Source organism: Abrus precatorius, unplaced genomic scaffold, assembly GCF_003935025.1.
Source record: "Abrus precatorius isolate BTA unplaced genomic scaffold, Abrus_2018 Scaffold2, whole genome shotgun sequence".
NCBI classification, from domain to species: Eukaryota; Viridiplantae; Streptophyta; class Magnoliopsida; order Fabales; family Fabaceae; genus Abrus; species Abrus precatorius.
Window position 1 is genome coordinate 21,631,941 of NW_020874362.1, and position 24,914 is coordinate 21,656,854.

At 29.8% G+C, this 24,914-nt stretch overlaps 2 protein-coding genes across 3 annotated transcripts; one reads left to right on the plus strand and one right to left on the minus strand.

Annotated features, from left to right (window-relative positions):
- Positions 1-10,879: 10,879 nt before the first annotated feature.
- Positions 10,880-12,096, plus strand: LOC113858287. Its single transcript, XM_027490849.1, has 3 exons — positions 10,880-11,177; positions 11,256-11,404; positions 11,780-12,096. Exons 1-3 carry the CDS (start codon positions 10,916-10,918, stop codon positions 11,882-11,884), a joined length of 516 nt encoding a protein of 171 aa, XP_027346650.1. The 5' UTR covers positions 10,880-10,915; the 3' UTR covers positions 11,885-12,096.
- Positions 12,097-12,100: 4 nt separating this feature from the next.
- LOC113858286 (protein PLASTID REDOX INSENSITIVE 2, chloroplastic-like) lies at positions 12,101-16,436 on the minus strand. 2 transcript variants are annotated; one of them, XM_027490847.1, is made up of 3 exons: positions 16,074-16,436; positions 15,909-16,007; positions 12,101-12,416 (listed from the first exon to the last, which is right to left on the minus strand). In XM_027490847.1, the coding sequence occupies exons 1-3, from the start codon at positions 16,308-16,310 to the stop codon at positions 12,225-12,227; spliced, it is 528 nt and encodes a 175-aa protein (XP_027346648.1). In that variant the 5' UTR covers positions 16,311-16,436; the 3' UTR covers positions 12,101-12,224. The 2 variants fall into 2 exon arrangements, with proteins under 2 accessions (XP_027346648.1, XP_027346649.1); XM_027490848.1 differs by having other exon boundaries at positions 12,224-12,392; positions 16,074-16,376.
- Between the last annotated feature and the right edge of the window lie 8,478 nt (positions 16,437-24,914).

Below are 24,914 nucleotides of genomic sequence, written 5' to 3' on the forward strand. Positions count from 1 at the left end.
ATCAAAAACATACACATTACAATCCTAAACCGTTCTAGAGCACATCCCCTTATAACTCCACAACATGCATATTCTACAAACTCTGCAAACACAAACAATCCCACAGCACACAATAATCAGGTTCGGAGAAGGACCTCTACACCCTTCCCCCCAGTCATACAATCTCCAATCCTACAACTCTATCTTATAAATTTTAAGTCTCTAAAATACATCAAAAATAAAAAAAAAGCTAAACCGATTAAAAGTTAGAGTATCGTACCAGGAACATAATGATGCAAATTATCTTTCAAAAGGATGCTCCAATCACTCGCAAAGGCCAAAAAATTGAAGTTCCTAGAGAGAGAGAGGCGAGAGAGAGAGAGCAAATTATGTAAAACGAGGAAGGAGAAGGAGGAGGCGCGGTTTTAAGGATTTCACACATTACAGACGAATTTTTTCGTCTATAAATGGTTTAATGAAACGGTGTATTTTAAAGGTTCATTTACAGAAAAAAATTTCGTCTGTAAATTCATCAAGTTCAGTTACAGACGGAAAAATTCGTTTGTAAATCGCTAGATGAAAAGTCGATCAAAAAGGACAATATTTAGAGACGGATTTTTTCATCTGTAACTCCCGCTCCAAATTTTCCTCTCATTTTCAAATTACAAATGAAAAAATCTGTCTATAATTCTTTTCTATATTATTTCACGCCAAATGATGAGCAAACTACAGACGGCCATTATACACAGATTTTTTAGAAAATTTTTTAAATTTTTTTTTACAAAACTATCTGTAAAACCATCTGTTTTACAGACGGATAAATGGCCATCTATAAATGGCACTTTTTTGGTAGTAGTCACAACAATACGCAAAGATAGAAGTTACAGTGAATTAGTGTATCCTTTGCAGGAATATTTTATATATATATATATATATATATATATTTTAAATGTATTTAGTATTAGAAAAGATAAAAATACTATAAAATTAAAATTTTAATTTAATTAAAAATTTCCTTTAGATCATTGTATTTTTTTTTCACTCTGTAAACTTGTCCTATGGTAATAAGCCCAAACAAAATAATTAAAAAGCTCAGAAAAAAATAATGCCTCCTCTTTTTATTGTTAGCATCAGGGATAAGATTGTAGGAATGTTACTAACATTGTTAAATGTTCAATAAAATAATAAAGAATGTTAAATGAGATCTTAATAAGATACGTTATTTAGATGAAAAAAAAAGTAGCAAGAGAATTATTCCATATTTATTTACATGAGTAAAAGAAAAATAAAAAAAATAAAAAAATTATATTCAAATTTAATTTATAATAATCATAAAATTTTAATTTAATCAAAATATAATTTTTTACTGTTATTTTTTTCTACATATTTTTTTAGAATATCCAAACTATATTTTTCTCATATTTTTTATTTATATGAGTGACATTGATTTATTTAACAAAAAGTCATATTTTTAAACCACATTTCGTATACATTTTTTTAGTGACAACTGTAAATAGCAAGCAGACATTATTCTTGGAGTTTTTAAACTTTGGTTATTTTTTTTTACCTTAGAAAGAAAAAATAGAAGTTATTTAATGTTGAAAAATATTGTTTTTATGTCATTCTTTGATTACAATGATAAATATTTAAGGAAATATTGAATGTAAGTTTTGTTTTTATTTAATATTTTATTAAAATAACTAATGAGAACAAAATTGGTTGATTCTACCAATAAACGTTGATTGGAGTGGCAATCACATGAACAAGGCAAGTGCAAATATGAACCATTCCTGCGTTTGAATCTTATGAACTAGTACTATATTTTGAATATGTGCAGTGTTAGAATCATTCAAATTTGAAACCATTGGGACCCCAATAAATGCAATTCATGGCTGTCACATTGACGGGCAATTGGGCATATGATATCATAGTATGTAGACCCCTACATCAATAATATTGTCCATTCCTCATTTAATATTTGAGCCAATACCTCACGTGTCAAAGATGTCTGTAGATGTGAATCAAAGAGGAAATTTCAAGCCGTGTGGCTATGATATCGTTACAAGAATCATACATGTTTAATAAGACTACCTCTTCTGTCATAATGAGGGGAACGATTCATCCCAATATTCAACAAAACGATAAGTGATTTAACTCTCTCAATATTTTTTGGGCCATCTTGCTAAGATCACAGCATCTAGGAAATAAGTAAATATCTTCTGGTCCATAAATGAATGAGGATACTCATGTCAATCAGATACACACACCAATAGTTTTCTAATAAAAATATTTAGTTGGACCTACACAGAATTTCAGCTAATAATGAAAATATTTTAAGAAAAAGTATACGAAAAAATGCATTTTTGTTGCTTCAATTTTATCTTTATATTCGATTTGTATTGGGTTTAGAATATGATTTGATGAAAATAATTTTTGTTGTCTAAAAAGTCATGCCAAACAAAATAATGACCATTGATATATCTTGTTAAGTGTTCACATTTATCCAACTATTAAACAGATACACATTATTTATTTTGCGTACAATTTAATTTATGATACTATTGCAATGGCCTTTATAAAAGGGTTTTTTTATTTTAGGATTAATATCCGAGGTGGACCATGACATTTTTTCCTTAATGACAGATTACTAAATGATAGTCATGTACATAACATCTTTAAAATTGAAAGGACGAAATTTCATATTGAAATATACTTTTAAAAATTTATTTGTTTATTAAATTTAAATCTGTTCACCCACCACCTTTTTTTTCAATCCCCCATATGCATGCTTTTGTCTGAAGTTCCCAATCCTTATGCTTATGCTTTATTAGAATTGAGTTTAGAACATGATTTGATAAAAGTAATAATTTTCTACTATCATTAGGCGTCTCGGAATCATGTCAAAAAAATTGTCACAATTATATTTACCTTGTAAAGTGTGTGCACGTTTAGCCAACTAAGAAACAAACATAAACTTACTATTTCCGTTGCAAACAATTTAATTTAAATATAACTATATTTATATTAGGATGTATTTATCGTGGGATTTATATAAGGTGGACCATAGCATATTTTCCGATCGGTGGATTGCTAAATTATAGCCATTCATATGACATCGTTAAAATTGAAAGGATAAAGTTTCTATTAAGATACTTTCAAACATTGTTTTTTCTTTCTAATTGAATTTTTCTATTTTATTCATGGTATAAAATAAAAGAGAATATTAGTGTTATTTAGATGTAATAAAATAGAGTAGAAATGGATAGATATATAAATTGTTTTTTTACTCTATAATTTCACAAACTTCAAAGCATTGGTGGATAAAGTGGAGTTCGGTTAAATTCGATTGATAAAACTCAAAATCAAAATAAATCAACTATTTGAATTCTTAGGCCAATTTGGACCATCAAATCATCGAGTAACTTAAGTTTTGATTTAAATATTTATGGGAGTAATCGGGAAAGTTTAGACAGTTTGTAACTTAGTAATGGTGAAAAGCAGTAAAAATAAAGAAATGAAAGACCCACAGGAAAAAGAAGAGTTTAGAAAAAATTGAAGCGGTGCAAAGGCAAGAAAAAATACAGTTAAAAAATAAAAAATAAAAGACCAAAGAGAAAAGAGGAGAAGTTCCAACGGAGAGGGGAGGGGGACTGAAGCAATGCACTAAAAACAATTGAAAACTTCGATGAGTTATATCAAGAACATATCAAGTGAACCATACACTAATCAACTATCCTAAATCGATAACAGTAAAATAAGACACAAAATCACCAAACTAAAAGAATTAGCATGGATTCTCCAAAAAAAAAAAAAAAAACTAATAATAATCTGACAATGTTACCTCATATGCGAAAAAGATTATAATAACATAACACTTTACTCTTGTGCAAAAGTTAGCCAAACAAAAGTTCTTTTCACATTTTTTTGATGGCGTCCTAAAAACTCTTACAAATCTCTTAAAATAAACTACCAAGAAGCAAATGACAACTATGCATATCCATCAGGTCATATTAGCCCATGAAGCACCCTCATTCAAAAGTTGGCCAAACAAAAGTTCTTCTCATAAGTCTTAATCATTCTTTCGATGGTGTCCTAAAAACCCTTGTAAATCTCTTAAAATAAACTACCAAGAAACAAATGACAACTGTGCATATCCATCAAGCATGGTCATACTAGCCTATGAAGCACCCTATGCCAAATATTAAACATTGACATGTTTATTATTAAGTGTATTCTGCTCGTTGTTAAGCATAACCCTGCTGATTATTGCTAAGCGTGACTTTGGTAGTTGTTTATGCTTCCCATCAAATTTTCTCTGATTATGACCAGAATGTTTCTACAATTCACTAGTAATAAGTTCATGCTAAAATACAATAATTAATAAAGAAATCAATGCAAAATCTCCATAAAGTAGTGGCCAAGTATATGAAAATAGACTATGAAAGCGCTCTAAAAATGTAGACTTATCAAGTCTCTTAATGTTTGGGATTTTATTTTACTTTGAGTAAAGAGTTGTTGTATTTACAAGGATTTCTTGATATTCATGCAATTTTATGACCGTGCATACCTATCAAGCACGATTGTGCTAGCCCACAAAACACCTCCATGCTGAATACTAAGCATTGACATGTTTATTATTAAGTGTGGCCCTACTCATTGTTAAGTATGACCTTACTAATTGCTAAACATGACTTTGGTAGTTGCTTGTGCTTTCCATCAAATTTTCTTTGATTGTGATTAGAATATTTTGCAATTCACTGGTAATAGATTCATGCTAAAATACAATAATTAAAAAAGAAATCAATGTAAAATCTCCATTAAGTAATGGCCAAGTATATGAAAATAGGCTATAAAAGTGCCCCCAAATTGTAGACTTATCAAGCCTCTTACTATTTGAGATTTTATTTTACTTTGACAAACACACCAAGTTTTCAATGTAGAGGTGAGTAAAGGGTTGTTGTATCCACAGATATTGCTAAATATTCATGCAATTTCATGACCATGCATACCATCAAGCACTATCATGCTAGCCCTTGAAGCACCCCATGCTGAATATTGAGCATTGACATGTTTATTATTAAGCGTGACCTTGCTCGTTGTTAAGCATGATCTTGCTAATTGCTAAGCGTGACTCTAGTAGTTGCCTATGCTTTCCATTAAATTTTCTCCAATTGTGACTAGAATGTTTATGCAATTCACTAGTAATCAATTCATGCTAAAATATAATAATTAATAAAGAAATTAATGCAAAATCTCTATCAAGTAATGGCCAAGTATATGAAAATAGGCTATAAAAGTACCCCCAAAATGTATTTTATTTTACTTTGACAAGTGCACCAAGTTATCAATATAAAGGGTGAGTGAAGGGTTGTTGTATCCATAGGGATTGCTTGATATTCATACAATTTCTAATATCCTAATTAAAATAACAAATTCCTAAGTATTTACAAATGTACAAGTGATTTTGAGTTAATTTTTTGGTTGGTTGAGTTCATGCAAAACACTATTAAAAATGAATTAAACTAATATGATTAGATTAAGGATTGTATTTCAACATTCTTCTCCTCATACTTTGACAATTATATACATTGAACATGTTCCAGAGTTATAGATGCACTATCTTTATATTCCCTTGTTTAGATTCCTCGCATCCAAGTTTCAAAGAGAAATTTCTTGAATAATAATTCTTTATCTATCCAACAAACACTCCATCATTACAATTCGCATCCAAGTTTCTAAGAATAATTTCTTGAATAATAATTCTTTATCTATCCAACAAACACTCCATCATTACAATCAGGAGCTATTTAGCATACAACACATTGAAATCTATTTCTAGGGTTCCTACATATTGTGTGAGTTTCATTCAAATAGGGTTTCAAGATAGTTTTCTAACTCACTCTAGATTCTCAAATCATGAATCATTCCCTGTAAGGTAGAATCAATCATTACTAATAGAATGAAATCACCATAACTTATGGAAATAAATACTACCAAAGTATTCAGAGTTTGAAGATTATATGCAATCCCAATAAAGGTTTAGTTGCCCATGGCGTACATTACAATAAGGAAAAAAATGGTTAAAATAGTTCCCCAATGATCTTCACTGCTCTTCCAAACTTTCTCCACTATTCAAATTAGGTCATCAAATGCGGACCTTCTTTTTCTTAAGCTGATTTTTCTTTCTTAATGGTTAAGTGAATTCTTGTTTAGGAGAGAATTTTTGCTCAAGCGAAAAGCCATTTCTCACTCAAGCCACAATCTCGCTCAGGATGATAAAGGAGTCTTGGTCAAGCGAAGGTCATTCTTGCTCAGGCGAGATTCAAGCAGAGAGCAGGTCTGCAACATGCAGTCTCACTCGAGCGAGGCAAACGAAAAACTTCTCACTTAAGTGAGACTTAATCAAAATAGGTGCCTTAGCCTCTTTTTCCTTCAATCCTCATCAAGCCTTGTCCTATAGAAAATGCACAAGAGAAATGGATCAAATATTTCTTCTTCTTAGATAAACAAAACAATAAATGCTAAATTTAAATGACTTCAAATAAAAAGGATGTTAAATTTAAATTGCTTGAAATTAAAGGAAATTAAATTAAAAATTAAAAGAAATGGATAAGTGTTCAAATATACACTGCAAACTAGGGGTGATTAGCAGTCGGTTTCCGTTAGTTTTGGACCATTTTTCTTCAATCTGATTAAACTCATACCTATTTTTATGTCATTCATTTTTACCCAATAATGTTTCTAGTGAAACAATTTTTGGGTTAGTGGTAAAAGGGTTTGCTTATTCTTAGTTTGTAGTTATTTGAGTTCTAAAATCACTCTTTCCTCTTCCTAGGGTCTCTTTTCTCTTTTTTATCATTGCACCTTCTTCCTTTCTCTCTCACTTTCTTCTTTTCTCTTACATAATTATGACTGTTATTGAGTTAAGATTTATGTGTTTCATATTTTAAATGGTCGCCATTTTTTATGATCTTTCATCTCTAGTGATAGTGCTTTGTTTTCATCTTTCAAACTCAACTTAATCCACTAGTCTAACTTGTCACCTACCAAAGTCATCACCCGCTCAATCTAAGATACTATTGAGACGGAAATAACTTAAATTTGTAGGAAATTGGATTGCTTTGATTTCGAGTTTTTGAACCCAAACCCACTCAAACATGGCTATTGTATGCCCCTAATTGTTATGGGTAATAAACCATAATGCTTAATATATCTCAAATAGAGAGAGTTTAGCCTAATAAAAAATTAGTTGTAAAGAGCACAATCTTATCAATTATGAGTTTGGACCTTTATGATTGAACCTCAAAAAAATTTAATTTAAATTACTTTCAAACACTAATGAAAGTATCAAATTATAAAAAAAATTGATAAATATATTTTAGAATAAATTTTTTTATTTTTTAGTTTTTTTATGCTACATAGGCCTCTCTCTTATATTTTAAAATTGTTCTATATTTATATACACATAAATTTAATTAAGTTCAAATGGAATAAAATTTACTAAGACTTTTTAATCGATAGTTAACTTAAAATGTGATTAAAATGACAAAAATATCATAGAAGAGTGATTAAACTTAAAATGTGATTAAATTCAAAGTAGTCATTATCATTTGATTATTTTTATTTCATAAATGTGAAATATTTTGATATTCATATGAAGAAATAACTATGGTAAATTTTTAAAATATTATTTTAGTTCAGAGTATAAGTATCATATATTTTACATTAGATAATTTTATTTGAGTTACAAATTTTTACAGCATAATGAGATTAATTCTCTTAATTTTTTTTTATTTACAACATTTGAATTTGAGATCTTAGTTAAGATAAATTAAGAATGTACCATTTAAACCAACTCCTATTAGTAGTAATTACTCTTACTTTAACCTTTTAAATGGATATATAAATATAGTATTTTTTTTATCAAATTAAAATTAATAATAAAAAGAAACAATGCAGTAATAAATTATTACCATGCTGTAATAACAAAGTATTACTTTCCTTGTTTCCTTTTATTTATTTACTTAAGAGATACACATATTAAAAAATTATAATTAATATTTTACTTTATATTAAAATCATTTATAATTTTTTTAATACGACATTGACTGTTATTTCTCTTTTATAGTGCATAAAATTTTTATCATTTATAAATTTTGGTAAACATTTTGTTACCATGGGTACATTCATGATAAGCACGGTTTGGTTCATTTCATCTTGAAAACCAAAGAGCAGATAATTTGTCACGGCACTCATGGTGATTGATTTACTGTTCTTTTAGAATTTGTTTTATTTGAAAATTGAAAGTTGTTAATATCATATCAGTCCATGTTAATACGTTATCAAACCTTTGTTAAGCTAGTAATTGATTAGCATGCATGGTTAATCCATTGCTCATAATAGCATATATCAAGTAATTGATTACCGTATCCTGTAATCAATTACTAAGTTCTTTGCAGCAACCTAAAAGCATGTTTTTAAGCTAATGATCAATTATCAAGCTAGTAAAATGGATTCATAATGTTAAAAGGGTAATTTAGAATATCCATAATCTAAGTAAAATAGGTATTTATAAATAGAAGAAGGGAATTAATCTTCCCATTTAAATTTTACATGTCATTCTTGTAAAAATATTATTTGTATCCAAATCATTGTTATATATTCACGTATACAAGAAGGGAGAGGTTGATATTCATACTATTCCACAGAATATATCACTTTTTATTTTTGGGTCAAACAAAGTTAATCGATCACTTCTTTAATTGGTCGAAGTGAATAGATCACTTTGAAGTTACTTAAATTGCTTTGGACTTGGACTTGCAAGCAATCAAGAAAAGCCGTGCCATGTCTTCACACTTCGTGTGTTGCAACATTTAAATGCTTATTGTTATTTTTATTTAAGTAATTTTTTAAAATATTAATTTTTACTAAAATTAAAAGTACTTTGAATAAAAGATATTCAATAAGAGTGAAAATAAACATATGGGACTATCCCTTTCCAAATGTACTAAAATACTAAAACTATTAGTTTTAAAATTAGATTTATCATCAAATTAGTAAAGATATTGACTGACAATTCACTAATTTAACCGTAATTAAATTGATAATAACTAAATATATAATTTTAATATTGTATAATTTATTTAATAATAAATTACGATAAATCATAATAAATTAAATTTTAAATTAACATAAAAAGTTATATTACAGGTTTTATTAAATAAAAATTATAAAAATATTTAAATAATAATAATAATGCGTATATAGATCTTATGTGAGTTTTTACTTATTTTAAAAATATTTTAAAATTAAAAGTTTTTAAAATATAAAACAACCCGTTCGAACCTGTTTTTTAGATTGCATTTTGATATATTTTGCCTGGTTTGCGATCGGTTAGAACAGTTGTTGCATTGTTTGTTTGGTTATCTAAATTGGTGAGTTGACTAATTTCTAGTTGAATCCACCGATCCGACATAAATTTTTAAACATTTATCAACATCATGATAATAATAATAATAAAATTGTATCAAGATGTATAGCAGTTAATGTGTGTATTTGAAAAAAATAAAAATATCCTTAATTTAAAATTAGTGTTCTTAAATTGATTTGAAAGAGTCTAAAATAAAAGTTAAGATTATAAATTATTCAAAATTATTATATCGTATATATTTAGATAATAAAAAATTATTTTTAAAATAATGTAAATTGATATTTAACAATTTATATTTATAATTCATAATTTCTCTCCTATGTTATTCTCATTTTAAACATTTTTTATTATTAATTTTATATTTTTTCATTTAAACACAACTTAAATATATCACTAATTATATATTAATTACTATTTCAAAATTGTTAATAACATGTTCCTGTGGTTTAGGTCTTTGGTGTAACCTTCAAGTTAGATTGTAATTAATCTCTCTAGTATGTCATTAAACTCCTATTCAAGGTGAATTTGAATGCACATATTAGCTTGACACTTTTTCAACTGTTTTTGTTTTTGTTTTTTTAACTATGCTTATGTAATTTAACGATAGAATTGATTAAAAAAAGTTAAAAATAATTTATTTTAAAAATTTATACTAAGAAATATAGTTAAAAAAATAAAAATTATTTCATAAAGTATTCATATATGAAGCAAGAAGCATAGATTGGTAAAATATTAAAGAAGTTTTTTTTGTTTTTAATTTGTGACAATTATTGGGAACGAAATACGATACTAACTGAGTCAGTGTGGAACAAAAAGAATGTTAGTATTACTAAACCGCACGCTTTGCTTATTAAATATGATTTTAGCAGAAATATTATACAATAAATCCCAAATGTCTAACCTTAAGCACATCCTTGACTCCCTCAACGTCGCCCAACAGATCCGTCCAAGCTCCTTAGCTTTCTCCTCTCTCCACGTGGCACCTTCGCCCGCTCCTTAGGTCCGTGCCGGTGCCGATCACTCATTTATTTCCAACTATAAAATAAAAATAGATTCTTTTAAGATATGTCTAATAACATACAATAAAAATTTATATATAATATTTTTATTCAAAATTATACAATATCACAAAAATAGTATTTTTAATAACAATTATTGTTGATTAATTTTGTATTATATATCCTTTAACATAAAATTAAAAAAAATTAAACAAGTAGTTTACATTATTACACCATATTTGACAATTATTAATACCAAAGTCCACAATAATTATTTCATGCTCCAATTAATGTCAACTTGGCTTTAAATTGACTTGCCTAGCAAGCCGGAGTTAGTTGGCGAGGACATTTTAGAGAGAAAAAACACTCTTTTACTATAGCTGTGGGGTGCAAGGTAAGAGCTGTGCAGAAAAAGACCTTTTGATTAGTGCACATCCTTCCCTCTCTTCATTCATTCTTCATAATCATATTATAGCTCTCACTCATCTTTCATTTTGTGTTGAGAGAGATGGGCAATTGCCAAGCTGTGGATGCTGCAGCTCTAGTGATCCAACACCCCTCAGGGAAGATAGAAAGGTTGTATTGGCCAGTGAGTGCAAGTGAAGTCATGAAGACTAATCCAGGTTATTATGTCTCTTTGATCATACCATTGTCTGTGTCTGAAGGCCAGAATCAGGATCAGAAGAATGTGGTTTTTACCCGTGTCAAGCTGCTCCGGCCGAATGAGACTCTCACTCTTGGCCATGCTTATAGGCTCGTGACTACTCAAGGTAATCAATGTTTAAGACGGTTTGTGTTAGCTTAGTTTCTTTCATGTGGTAAAAAGGTTTTCTGTTTCTGGGTTTTAGAGGTTATGAAGGCATTGAAAGCCAAGAAAAATGCAAAGATGAGGAAGCCACAGGCAAACGCGGTAGAGGCTATGCAAATAGTGCACCTAGAAAAGGCAAGTTCGGATAGTGAAAATGGAGGGATGTTGGACTCTGGAAATATATATCAGGTTTGCTTCTGATACTCATCATCATCAGTCATTTTTCCCTCTGCCGTTTTGGTTAGATAATATTTCACAAATGATATTGTATTAGGAAGTTTTTCAATCTATCCACCAATGTTTCCACTTCAGACATTGATCTACCAATTCACTCTTCACTGAATGCTACTCTCTTTGGTGGATATATCTTAAAATACGTTACCAGTGTTGCAACTCTGGCCCTTGCAGTTCTTTGGAAACAGAGAACACTTAAAATAAAGAGATAGGAAAACAAAAACACATAGGCAGGATTTCATAATTATATACAACTTTTTTCTTTATTTTGTGTGTTTGTCTTTATTGTGAATGAGTACTCTGATGCTGTAACTGCATAATGAGATTCAGGCAATAAGGGCAGACAGACACAAGCAAAGGAGTTCCACACATGCTGCACTCAAGCTGAAATCGTGGCGTCCCTCTCTGCAGAGCATCTCAGAAGGTGGGAGTTAATTGTGACATGTAAGGTGTCTCATACAACATTATTTGATTGCCTTTTTCATGTTTGATGCTCCTCCTGGTTGAATACCCGATACATGGCCAAAGTTCAAGAAAGGTTCCAACTACGAACTGCAATTTCTCTTCCATTACCAATCGCAATCTCAAATAAATCACCATGTTCCAGGGACAGCATGTTTGTATAGCACCATGAAGAAGAAGAAATAAATAGCAAATGTCAAAATCTACAAGTGATATATTTTTTTCTTTTTTGTTGTTGTTAAAGCGTCCATTAGTTAGAAGCAAATAAGAAATCTTTACACTGTAAAAGATAAAAAAAGTTGTAAAGTGGAAGTCATTGTAGTTTTGTGTTCCAAACTTCCCAATCCTTATCAACATAATTTTGTGCCCATAATAGTGACGCCCTTGCTGCTAGAGCTGCTCCTGGTAATTTCCTCTTCTTTAGAGCAACCAACATATCCGTGAATGGCTCCACCAACAATGTCCCAGGACCTCCATACTCCTTGTGCAAAAACTCATTAAATATCTGTTTTCCATTTAATGATGGTTATTATTATAATCAATTAAGTTCAAATTGGAATTACTACATAAAAACGACATATTTTCATTTATGCTGATGCACCAGGTAACATGAAACAAGTTCCATATTAACTAAGTCAGACTCTAATATCCAATGCCAAACACACATACAAACACATACCTCAGATCTGCATAGTCTTGATGGTATTAAAATCAGAAATGATATTATAATACGTCTCTAGATTTAGGTATTTTGGATCGATTATATAGAATGATAAAAAAAAAAATAAAGATATTACTCATATAATATAAGTTGAGTGGTTAAAATAAAAACAAACATCAAGAATTATTTGTGATTATGAAGTACTTATCAAACTGAAAGAAAAGTTTTACCATAAATATTGGGCTTTAAAGGAACAATACGATAACAAAGTGAAAGTGCCAAATATGTAAATTTTAATGTGGATGAGTAGTTACAAGAAAGAGGATATAATAAAAAATGATAGTATTCGTGAGAATATTAAAGTAGTATCTATAGTGAAAAAATGACTAAAATTCATTTAAAATATTTTATTCACGTGCAGAGAAAACATTTGGAGAAATCAATAAGGAAAATAAATTGCATGACTTTTAGCCTGATAAAAAGAGATTGAAGAAAATATAAAAGGACCTTAAATGAAATTGTTAAAAGAAATCTTTTGATTAATTAGATTTCTAAAACAAAAATTAGTTTTTGATCGGGTTCAATAGCATCGTGTGATCTAAGTAGTCAACCCCACCTAGTGGGATAAGGCTTTGCTGTTATAGTTATTAACCTTGTTGTCTACACACCAACGCTATGATTGTGCTGAGAAGACAAAGCTAATGTTAATCCAAATGAATTATACTATACTTTATTACTTGATCATCTTCCTTTGGAATCCAGACCCTTAAACTGTGATTGAGATACCAAATAATATTGATTAAGCAGGGTTCATAAGCCAGAAATCTCCAGCAACACCAATCACATTAAGCAGAGTTCATAACTTTGCAAGTAGTCAATAAGAATTAGGACAGGCCAGATATTTCAATGATCAAACGCCACCATTAAAAACCAGCTAGTGAACTCTTAAAAAAACTCATAATGGCAGCCCCTTTCCCATTATAGTATTGTTTTATTTACAAGGTATTTGTAGTATGTTATTATTCCATCAAACACTGGATAAAGAAAGAAATAAAGCAATATAATTTAATTCACAATTTTCCAGATCTTAGCATTTCAAATGATCCCCAATGTGTAGTATTTCTATTATCACAACAATCCAAAGAAACTATATCTGACCACATAATTATAATTAAATCAGACAGTAATTACTGATTGAGGCCCAAAACTGTCAATTGAAATTGACCAATATATGGAATAGTAGGATACAATTAAATGACATCAGGGGTTCATATGCAAAAACACCAACTTGGAGAGATTCGAACCGCATTAATAAAATGGTGATTGTATATAAACAGATAAACGTAACTTTGACTTTTGGATAATCATTCAGGAAAATTTAATTTATAAAATTCTGTCGACTTAGGACTCAATGATTCAAAACGGTTAAAGAAAAGGTCCATATAAATGAAGTCATATGAAGTTTGGACCAAATTGGCACATACAATTAAAATTCTTATTAATTTGACATTATTTGTTCTAGGAAAAGAATGACAAAAACAAACATTAATGAACAAATTCCTTTAGACATATGCATAGTGACCAAAAAACTATAAGATGAGAATGTTGTTTTAAAGAGTACGCATGGTAACAAAGAAGGGTATTATCAAAGAATTAAATGCAGGTCTTTAAAGTTTCAACTTCATTAAAAAATCACTAAAGTACTGACAAAGGAAGTACAGTTCTTTACTGGACGAGATAAATGTAGCATCTAATTTTGTTTTTTATAGAGTCCAAAATTCTATATACAAGATCAATTACTCTCAGCCTTATCTTTTACTAGACAGCAACACTGCATTAATTTATCTTTTAAATCAAAAGCAGTTTTCTAATTATAAGCGGTCGAGAAAAAATCCATTAAACCAAACACTTCCAGCCAGAAAAAAAAATAAAAAAATCCCCTGATCAAATGCTTAAAACATGAGATGTAGAATTATTTTCTTTTGCTAATTAACCCAGCATAAAAACTATAGAGAAAGACAATACATCCCAACTCAAATTTCCAACAGAAATCCATATGAATAGAGTAAGTCTAATATTATCTAAGAATATATTTATACATGTCATGGCTTGCTTTTCTGTCGATTGATGAAAGAAATGCAAAGTGATTAGTATGCAATTAAAACCTAACTTGGGAACTGGAAAACAACCTTAACATCATAAAAAGCACAACTATAAAGAAAGAAAGAAAACAGTAGAAGAGAGTGGAAGAGAAAGAAGAGAAACTGATTGGTGTGAGGTCTACATGCACGCAACCAACCATTATGTGAAAATTGACACATGTATGAATGAGACCGAAACTTGGTTTTAAAAATTGTGGAATAAGAAGGACATCATAGGGTACTTAAAACATATATTGCTTTTCAAACTGAGATCACAATTACAGTAACCAGTGAAGTCCGAAGATGAAAGACAAGATACATTCCAGCATAACTTAACTTAGTAAGCTGTAAACCAGTTCATTTATAACTCTCACAATCAAATCATACCAAAATTCAGAGTCAATCATTGACCGTATAATTCTAAACATATAATAATACTTTTCACTGGAATGGACAAAAAGAAACTTTCAAAGTTGCATAAAGTGTACTACCCCTACGTAACTTGAGAGCATTTTCTTATATTTCAATCAATGTTGCACGTTGCAACTTGCAAGGGTACGAGTACGAGTATCGGATACGATACAATATGATAAGTAAGTACATTAATTTTTAAAATATTAAGATACAAATACAGCAAAAACATATCAAGTAGCATAATTTTTATTTTAAAAATTACTTATATTTTATTAATTAATGTTTTTTAATTCTTTATATTCTTAATATATATAATATTAGCTTGTATATTATCAATGCATTACTATTGACCATTAATATCTTAAAAAAAGTACTAAAAAAACATAATCATAATCAAATTTGAATAAGAACATTATATTCAAGTTATGATATAAAATATCTTTATTTTCCAAATATATAAAAATTAAAATATAAGATAATACAATCAAACTTCGATATCGAGAATGGTACGCTTACGAAATAGGTTGCCAGTTTTGAACTCACCATGAAAAGATCATATACTGGTTCAATCATTTTCCCAAGCACCAAGCACTCAAGTACAACCAACAAATCCCAACCTCGACTCACATAATTCGAAGTCATGTGAACACTAAAAATGATTTCAAGCATTCCAATGATTTATTCTTCTTCTTCCCTAATTGATGAGATTTTAGAAGAAAACGAGAACAAAACGACACCCACAAGCGTTAGTTATGTTTATGAAAAGGGAAACGACATTCACCTGAGCGCAAACGTCAACAACCGCATGAAGGTCATTCCCAAACTCGTCAATGTCCTCGGAAAGCTTTTGCAAGAGCTCAACTTTAAACTTGTGGGTCTCCTGCAATATACCCCACTCAATAAAAGGCACGTGCTTCAAGAATGTGGAAAATTTGACGGTACTTACGGATTCTGCAAATTGGGGACTTGGGTGAGGGTACACGTGGTTGTTTGTGGGACAATTTGCGAGGGCGCAAGTTAAGGTGATTCTGGAAATGGGTTTGGTAGAGAGGGGCGAAGAATAAGACTTTGGCAGTGGCCAAAAGTGGCGCCGGATAAGGCAAGGCGCGCGTAGCATAAGAGTTTTTGTGGGACAGAGAGTAGAAGAAGAGACAGATACGAGAGAGGAAGTGAAAAGCAGCATTGGAATGTTTATGGTGTTAATGGCTTAGGTTGAGAATGCTCTGCGCTCCCTTATTCGTCTAACAGTGGTGAGTGACTGCCTTCGTGATCTTTTCATCTGCCTTTCCCTTTTGGTTTGGTGGCGAGTAGTGAATATATTATAATTTTTCTATTCTATTCAATTCGGTTTTCTCAACTCTTTTATATAAATAAAATTCTATAAAAAATGAGATATTAAGTTTATGTCAGATGTCACAACTCCTTGTCGAAAAAGATATGTACAATATTAGCTGATTAAAACTTGTATTAAATTTAAATATTTAAAAAATAAATAAATATTTATATTACATAACTAAATTTATATCTGAATAGTCTAGACTGATGTAGCATTAGCTACTTGTAAATATTTAGATTTTTTATTTTTTATTTTTAAAATTTTGAATTTATTTTACAAAAGAAAAATAGAAATAGAGTTTTAAAAAAAATAAAAATGTCTTAATAAAATAAGAAAAATTTAAAATTAATTTTAAAAAATAAAATAAAATATTACAAATAATTAAAGTTTTAAATCAATATTACTTTATAGGTAAAAAAAAGAAATTTTTAAATTTTTTATATTATATAAAAATTCTAGCAATAAAAATGGAGAGGAACCATGAAAAAGGAGCCGGGAAAAATTGAGAAAGAAGGGGATTTTGCTGAAAAATAATGAAGGAAAAAGAAAGTGGAAGAAAAAAAAGTTAAGCAAAGATAAGATTTTAATAATCTCAATTAAGTTTTATTATGCATCCTATAAATTTTTATTTTATGCATATTCATATTTTGAATGAGCATTTTATACATTAACTCAATCTTATAATATTTTGATTTTTTATAATTTGTTTATATACAAACCGTTACTGATCGCCACCTCTCTGCAAAAGTTTGGCTACCCACTAAAATGAAATCTTCTTCATTGTTCTTTCTCTTTTTCCCACTTCCAAATCATACCACTTTCAACCATCCAAAATTCAACTTCCTCTCCATTCATTTTCCTCTCTTTCAAACCATTACTTTCAAGTATCAAGATCTATCACCTCTTCACTCATCATTTTTTCCTTTTCCTTAACCTACCATCATTACTAAGTAAGAGACCTATCATATAAATTTCTCTCTTACCATTCTTCTTTTCTCTCCCTTCTCTCCCACACTAACTTCTACCACCCCAAAACAATGACCTTCATCAACCTCACCTCCACCCTCTCTATAACCTTAAAATCCTACGCTACATCTGAAAATTTTAATTTTGGCCATTTTAGCTCTTTTTTATTTTATTTTATTTTATTTAGATTCAAATTTATTATTATTATTTTTATTTTGAATTTTATTTTTATTTTTCTTAGCTCAACACACTTTTTATTATTTCAATTTCTTTTATTTTATTTTATTTGTATTTTATTGTTTTTTTAATTTTTTTTATTTCTAGTATTATTAGTAGTATAATTATTATTTAGATAGAGTTCTTATTATTTTATTTATTCTTTTTTATGTTAGCCTAACTTAAATAAAAATATTTAACTTTCTCATTTTTATTTATTTGTTTATTTATTTTAATTTAGCTCTCTTGATTCTATTTAATTTAGAATAATTATAATAAGAAATTATTGAAATTGGTTAAACATAACTTTATATTTTGTTTTATTTTATCATATTATACTTAAGTTATGTTTTTATTTGTAAAATTTATTTCATTCTAACATTAACAATAAATTTTTTTCATAATTTTCTATGTTATTTTATGGTTCATGTCTTAATTATATGTTAGTTATTCGTTTTTTAAAATTATTATCTTTTATTTTATTTATTGTATAATTGTAGAATGTTGATATGATTAAGTTTATGATTTACTTTCTTTTATTTCATGAATAGTAAATTATTATTTTTATAAAAATAAATAAATAATAATATAATTATATCAATTTATAACACTCATGTACGTGTAGCTTTTCTATATAAATTGATAAAGTCTAAATGGACCTATGTTAACTTGACTTTACACAATATTAATTTATCATATTTTATCTTTAATTAATCAGATAATTATCTTAACAATTAATCAAGACATATTCTTTCTCTAATTACTACTTTACTTATCAATCAACTAATTTAAATCAAAATTGTTCTATTAATGTAACAATTTATAATACTAATGTGTAACGACTCTACCTTTATACATTATAAATTGTCAAAATCTACGTGTATTAACATTACCTTGGTGCATTATACACCATCAATTTATACAAAAATTAATTTAACTTCTAAAATTAATCAATTATATAATTATTTTTATTTAATTAAAATGTATCATCTAATTCAAAATATTTCTCTATTTTATATTATAAAAAATAATTTATTTGTTTAATTAAATTAAAACATTTTTATCATATTAGTGCAACGATTTTTAGTATTATTGTGTAGTGTCTCTATCTTTACACTCTTTAAATTGTAAAGATTTTTGTGTACCAACATTACCTTGAGTCGTATACAATATAAATTTATCAAATAAATTTTTAATCTTTTTATTAAATAACTATTTTCTTTAATCAATTTAAATATATTTATTCTTTTCATCAAATGAAATTAATTTCATAATATAATTTTTATTAAGCCATATTTCAAATTTTGATAAATTAAATAACTAACCATTTCTTCATTTTATTATATAAATTTTTGCAACATCGATGATTTACATTATTTTCGATTGTCCAAATATTATAAGAGATTTATGTATAACTTACGCAATCTTAAATTCTCTTTCAACATAATTATAATTTAAATATAAATTCAAATATTTCATTTGTAAATAATTTTTTTTAATGATTTACAATATAGTTGTGTGATCTTCTTTCACCTTCCATATTTTTTTTTTCATTGGATACATGTATAACTGGGTTATCTTATATCCTAAACATTATAATCTTATGAAAATAATTTTAATTTAAAATAACCTTTATTTTACTCAACTTAATTTTAACCAACCAACTTCATAATTTTTAGATAGAAATACTATGGCTTTGAGTTTCCCTTTGCATCCAGCGGGAACCAGACAAGTCAAGTCAAAATAATTTTTAAAAATAATTTTTCTATTTTTTAAGATACCCATAAACATTTCAATAAATAATTTATCTTTTTTTAAAACAAAAATAAAAATAATTATTGTTTAGGGATTAAATAAATATTTTTCAAAATTAAAATAAAGTTGCATAATTAATTGAAGGTAACTGTTGTTTAAACGGATATTATAGGATGCTAATATTTTCTCTACACATAAATGACTATCAAGTTCATTTTTAGTTTCAAAGATTATTTTTTAAAGTTTTTTTAAGATTTTTTTAAAATAAACTTTGGTGACAAGACTTTTTAAAAAATATTCTTTTATTTTTAAAAAATATTTTTGTTAAACATATTTTTACTGTACCGTTATGATCGCTTGGTTGCGATGCTACTGTTGCTACAGCCTGATTTGAGTTGCAAGGGTTGCTTGACTTGCAAGTTGCTGTTGCAGAACTATGTCTAAGCTCTACCTCATGACTGCCACCATGACCTCCGTAATGTGAACTATTCAATTCATGTTAGGTGGTGAAGGAGGGTTCGATCTTGGTATTCTTTGGGATTTCGCTATCTTAACACAAAATATAAGCAATTTAGAATACTAATAGCCACCCCTATCTTAGAATTGGTCATTCAACTACACAAATAGTATACCATGCATGACACACACATAAATCAGCACACCCCACCACATAGCAACACAGCCTTGGTTATAAACTCATTTCATTATAGGCTCATTTTGCTTTTAGGTAAAATAAATGTGTCAATTTACTTAATTTCTTTTATATATATTTGGTCCTTATTTTAATTGTTTGATATATTTTAGTTTTTGTTTTCAAGGATTCTGCAACTAAAGTAGAAACAATTTGATGTAATTCTAAGTTTTTGTGAGACCAACTTTGTATTTATATTAGATTGTGTAATTGCACAGTTAGTGTCCCTCTGCACTTGCGAATGTTTATTATTATTAAACTCAACGAAATAACTAATTCGGTATGAAAAATCAGTTTTATTAGTTTACAATTTCAGGATTGATTTATTAAAATAGAAAATATTTATTGTATTAAAAATATAAATATGCAAAAACATTTTTTATAATTATATTTAAATTCATTTCATTTGTGTTATGCAGGCAAATTTTTATCCTCTCAAATCATCTGCAATCTGCGTTGACCCCCTGTTAACAAGAAAAAAAAAAGTAAAGTGAAAACAAAATTAGACTTGTTTTAGCCTTTTAGGTCCAACGGTAGAGGGATTAAAGTAGGGGTTAAAAATAGAAAAACAGAAACTAAAAATAAAATAAAATAAAAGATTAAAAATAATTGACAATTAATTAAAACAAAAAAAAACTGACAATTTATTGAAGGTTAAAATAAATCAAACACTATCATTTATATAATTTTATGATATATTAAAAAAATAAATGAGTTGTTCTATAGAAATAGTAAAATTAAAAGCATTTAATCTAATTTTATTTTATTCTATTATATTAAAAAAATAAATGACTATTTTTTTCTTAATTATTTAAATAATTTACTATTAAATTCGTAAATATATTTCAAAATATTCCACTAAAATGGTATCTGAAAGCTGAGTTGAATCAGTCCAATAAGAATTTCTTGTGAGTTGTGAAGTGTCATGCCCCAATTGCGATATGGTAAAACTTAATAAAATATGTCATTCTACGGCTCTACTATCCATGGAGGTTGCTCCAATTAAAGTGAGTTGCTCTAATCAACTTACATATTTGTGTTATTTGTATTCAAACATAATGTAGAAGCAAAATGTTAGTCATGTCCAAACGGCTATGCAAATAGAAAACATATCTATACTTCAATCAGACTCAAACATATATATACAATAGTGAAGAGTCTAACCCACGGTTCCTTAACACCGAGTTGACCTGTTTGGGATAAAGAAAATTTTCTAAGTTAAAAATCATCTTGAAGGAAACTACATTTCAACAAGTTTTGAGGGTCAAGAAGGAGCCAAAGATAAGCCTGAACATAAGAGAATATTGGAAGATTATCTAAGATCTTTGGTTTTAATTAAAAGGGACACATTTCGAGCTATTTTAGGAGATTTTTGTCATATGGTTGATTTTTCTCTAATCTGCTTGAAAGATAAGAAAATATTCTAAGACCACAAAACTAAAAGCTTTTTTCGAGAAGTTTTGAGGAGTTTTTAAGTCACTGACACCCAAAACTACTCGAAAAATAGAACTGGCAAGAAAATATTTCAAGTCCACGAAACTGATGGTTTTTCGAGGAGTTTTGAGGAGTTTTCAAGTCCCTGACACCCAAAACTGCTCGAAAAACAAGACTAACAGGAAAATATTCTAAGTCCACAAAAACTGATGTCTTTTCGAGGAGTTTCCAAGTTCCTGACACCCAAAACTGCTCGAAAAACAGGAAGTGGTAAGAAAATATTCTAAGTCCACAAACTTGGCTGAGCTCCAGATTTCCTCCAGAATTGCTCATAAAACAGAAATGAGCAAAGAAAATATTCTAAGTCCACAAGACCAAGACAGGCTCTCAAAACTCCAGAATGGCTCGAAAAAAGAAGTCAAGAAGAAACTATTCTAAGGCCATAACATTAAAAGAGTCTTCTAGGTTTCTCTTAGAAATACTCGAAAGATAGGAGTCTTGAAAAATCCAAAAGCGGTTACCAGTAGTTATCAACATTCACCACTACGCAAAGGAGATCATGGGCGATAGCGATTACAGCCCCAACAAACAGCACAATCACATGCAATCGTGGATAGTGAGCATCAACAGTTGAAGGCAGTTACTAAGAAGTGCTCGCAAAAGGAGGAAAAAGGCGATGATCTTCATGTTTATAAATACTCCACAACACTATTTCACAAGGGACGACTTTTTGCACCCAGACACCGCACCTAAACACTCTGAGACGCTGAAACCCTGCACCGCGCCAGACACCAGCTACAAGGAGACCCACGGTGGCCGTTGTTCGCTGTTGTGAGGAGTCGCACATTTACATTCCAGCACCTTTACATTCTCTCATTTACCTTTCTGCATTTTAATTTCAGTGTTTGTTGCTTGTATCTTTGTACACTGTTTGTTTCCTGTTTACTACATTTTTGTAAAAGCATCTACGTTTGGTTCAATTCTGCCCATTTATTATTCACTATTCTTGCTTAATACTCTTTTACGCCGTTAATTTGAGCATCACGTTAACAACACACTTAAAAGAACCCAAAGAGGACCTAAATCCAGTCCCCAGATTGATCTTTGGATTATTTGTTTACAATTGTCATTTTTTACCGTAAACAAATTGGCACGCCTGGTGGGACAATATTGTGTGTTTTGAATGATTGATTGCTTTGTTGCATGATATTACGTAACGCACGTTGTATTATGGCTAATAGAGGAAGAAATAGTGATTCTAGTTCTGGGAATGACAATTCTAGAAGTAATGGTAGTGATACCAACCCAGAAAATGTAAGCGGTAGTACTACTACTGCCGTACAACCCACACCAACGACGACGTTACCTACGCCGTCATCTCTCGTAGTTAGCCAATTTATGGTTGCTATGCCACCAACCAATCCCAGCATAAATCCTGGCCCAAGGCCAAGGCTGGGTGATCATCCATTTGGCTTACCTCCTGTGTGTATGCCGCCTATCTTTGGAGTATCAACCTACTCCAACCCTGTGGTGACAACCGTGTCACCCCAGAGTCGCACCATTCCACCGGGAATGGGTGTACTCCATACCATTCCACCGGGAGAATAGGTATGATTGGTGGAGTACCTGAAACGCAATTTGTGTTTGGAGCTTCGAGTGGGGATTCACTTCCTGCTAGCTCGTTTTTGAATGTTGTCTTACATTCCATGAGGCAACAAATGGATGAAAACAATCACGAGATGGTCAATATGCTGACTCATCAAATGACCACTGTGTTGAATCCCATAGTGGAAACGACTAATACCAGCTATCAAATTTTGGCTGAACAAATACGTCGAATTGCTGACGTTTTTGGCGCACCTCAAGTTCCTATAAGGCAAGGGCAAAATGTTGCCCAAACATCTAATCGAGATGCCACAAATCTTGGTCGAAATGGTCAAATTTTCGAGCAAAATAGACCAAATTTTGGTCCGAGACAAAATGAGGAAAATTTCCAGGTAGACCAACCCCTAGTTTTTGCTCGAAATCCAAATGCTCCATTTGAGCAAATTGGTCGAAATCTCAACCAAAAATTTCTGAGACAAAATGAGGGTGATTTCCAGGGAAATCAACCCTTTATTATTGCTCGAAATCAGAATGCTGATGAAATACTTGAGCAAGTTAGGCAAAATAATGTAGGGGGCATCAAATTCAATATCCAAACAACCCGAATCCTCAAAATATTGCCAATGTAGTCGAACAAGTTTTGAATCAACATAGGTTCGATGTAGGGTATGCTAATAGACCCTACTTTGTCTCAGCATTCTCTGAGGCAATTTTGCAGGCTGAACTGCCTCGGGTTTGGAAAGTCCCGAAATTCACTAAATTTGCCGGAGATTCCGGTGAATCCACAGTATAACATATAGCTAGATACGCCATAGAATGTGGAGATTTAGGTCGAAATGAAGATTTAAAGTTGAAGTACTTTCCTAGTTCTTTGACTAAGGGGGCCTTTACCTGGTTCACAACCTTACCCCTATATTCAATTCATAATTGGAATCAATTAGAAAAAAGGTTTCATGAACAATTCTTTCGTGGTGAAGCGAAAGTTAGCTTAATGGATTTGGTTAATATAAAAAGAATACATAATGAATTCATTGATGATTATCTAAGTAGATTTCGACAAATGTGGTCGAGATGTTTTACTCATTCCAGAATATGAACTAGTCCAAATGGCTGTAGGCGGATTAGAGTACTCGATTAGAAAGAAACTGATTAATCAGCAGCTAAGAGATATGTCGCAGTTAGCGACGAAAGTGAAGCAAATCGAGCAACTTAAGGCTGAAAAATTTGTCCCTAAGAAAATAGAGAAATTTCCTCGAAAAGACAAAGTGGCTTACATAGGTCTCGCTGAAGAAGAAATAGGAAGCGAGAAAGATCTCGATGAAGAAGATGTTGATTTAGGGGTAAATGAGGTAAATGTAGCTGAATTAAAACCAGGACCCCCTTATGTTTGTCAATCTTTAAAACCACTCGAAATTAAGGACAAAACTCGGCCTAATAAGAGTTATGCCTTTGATGTCTCTAAAGCTGATCATATTTTCGACATTTTATTGAAGGATGGGCAAATTATATTATCTGATGATCATAAAATCCCTACTCTAGAACAAAGAAAGGGTCAAAAATATTGTAAGTTTCATCATGTTTATGGTCATTGGACTAATAACTGTGTTTGTTTCAGGGATCTTATTCAAGACGCTATTAAGCAAGGACGATTGAAATTTGAGCAAAAAACCAAAATCCCGATGAAAATCGACTCTGATCCCATGCAAATAGAAGCTAATTTTGTGGAACCTATCGACATACTGATGGTCGATGTTGCTGAAAAACAGGAGTCATTCGATCGAGCT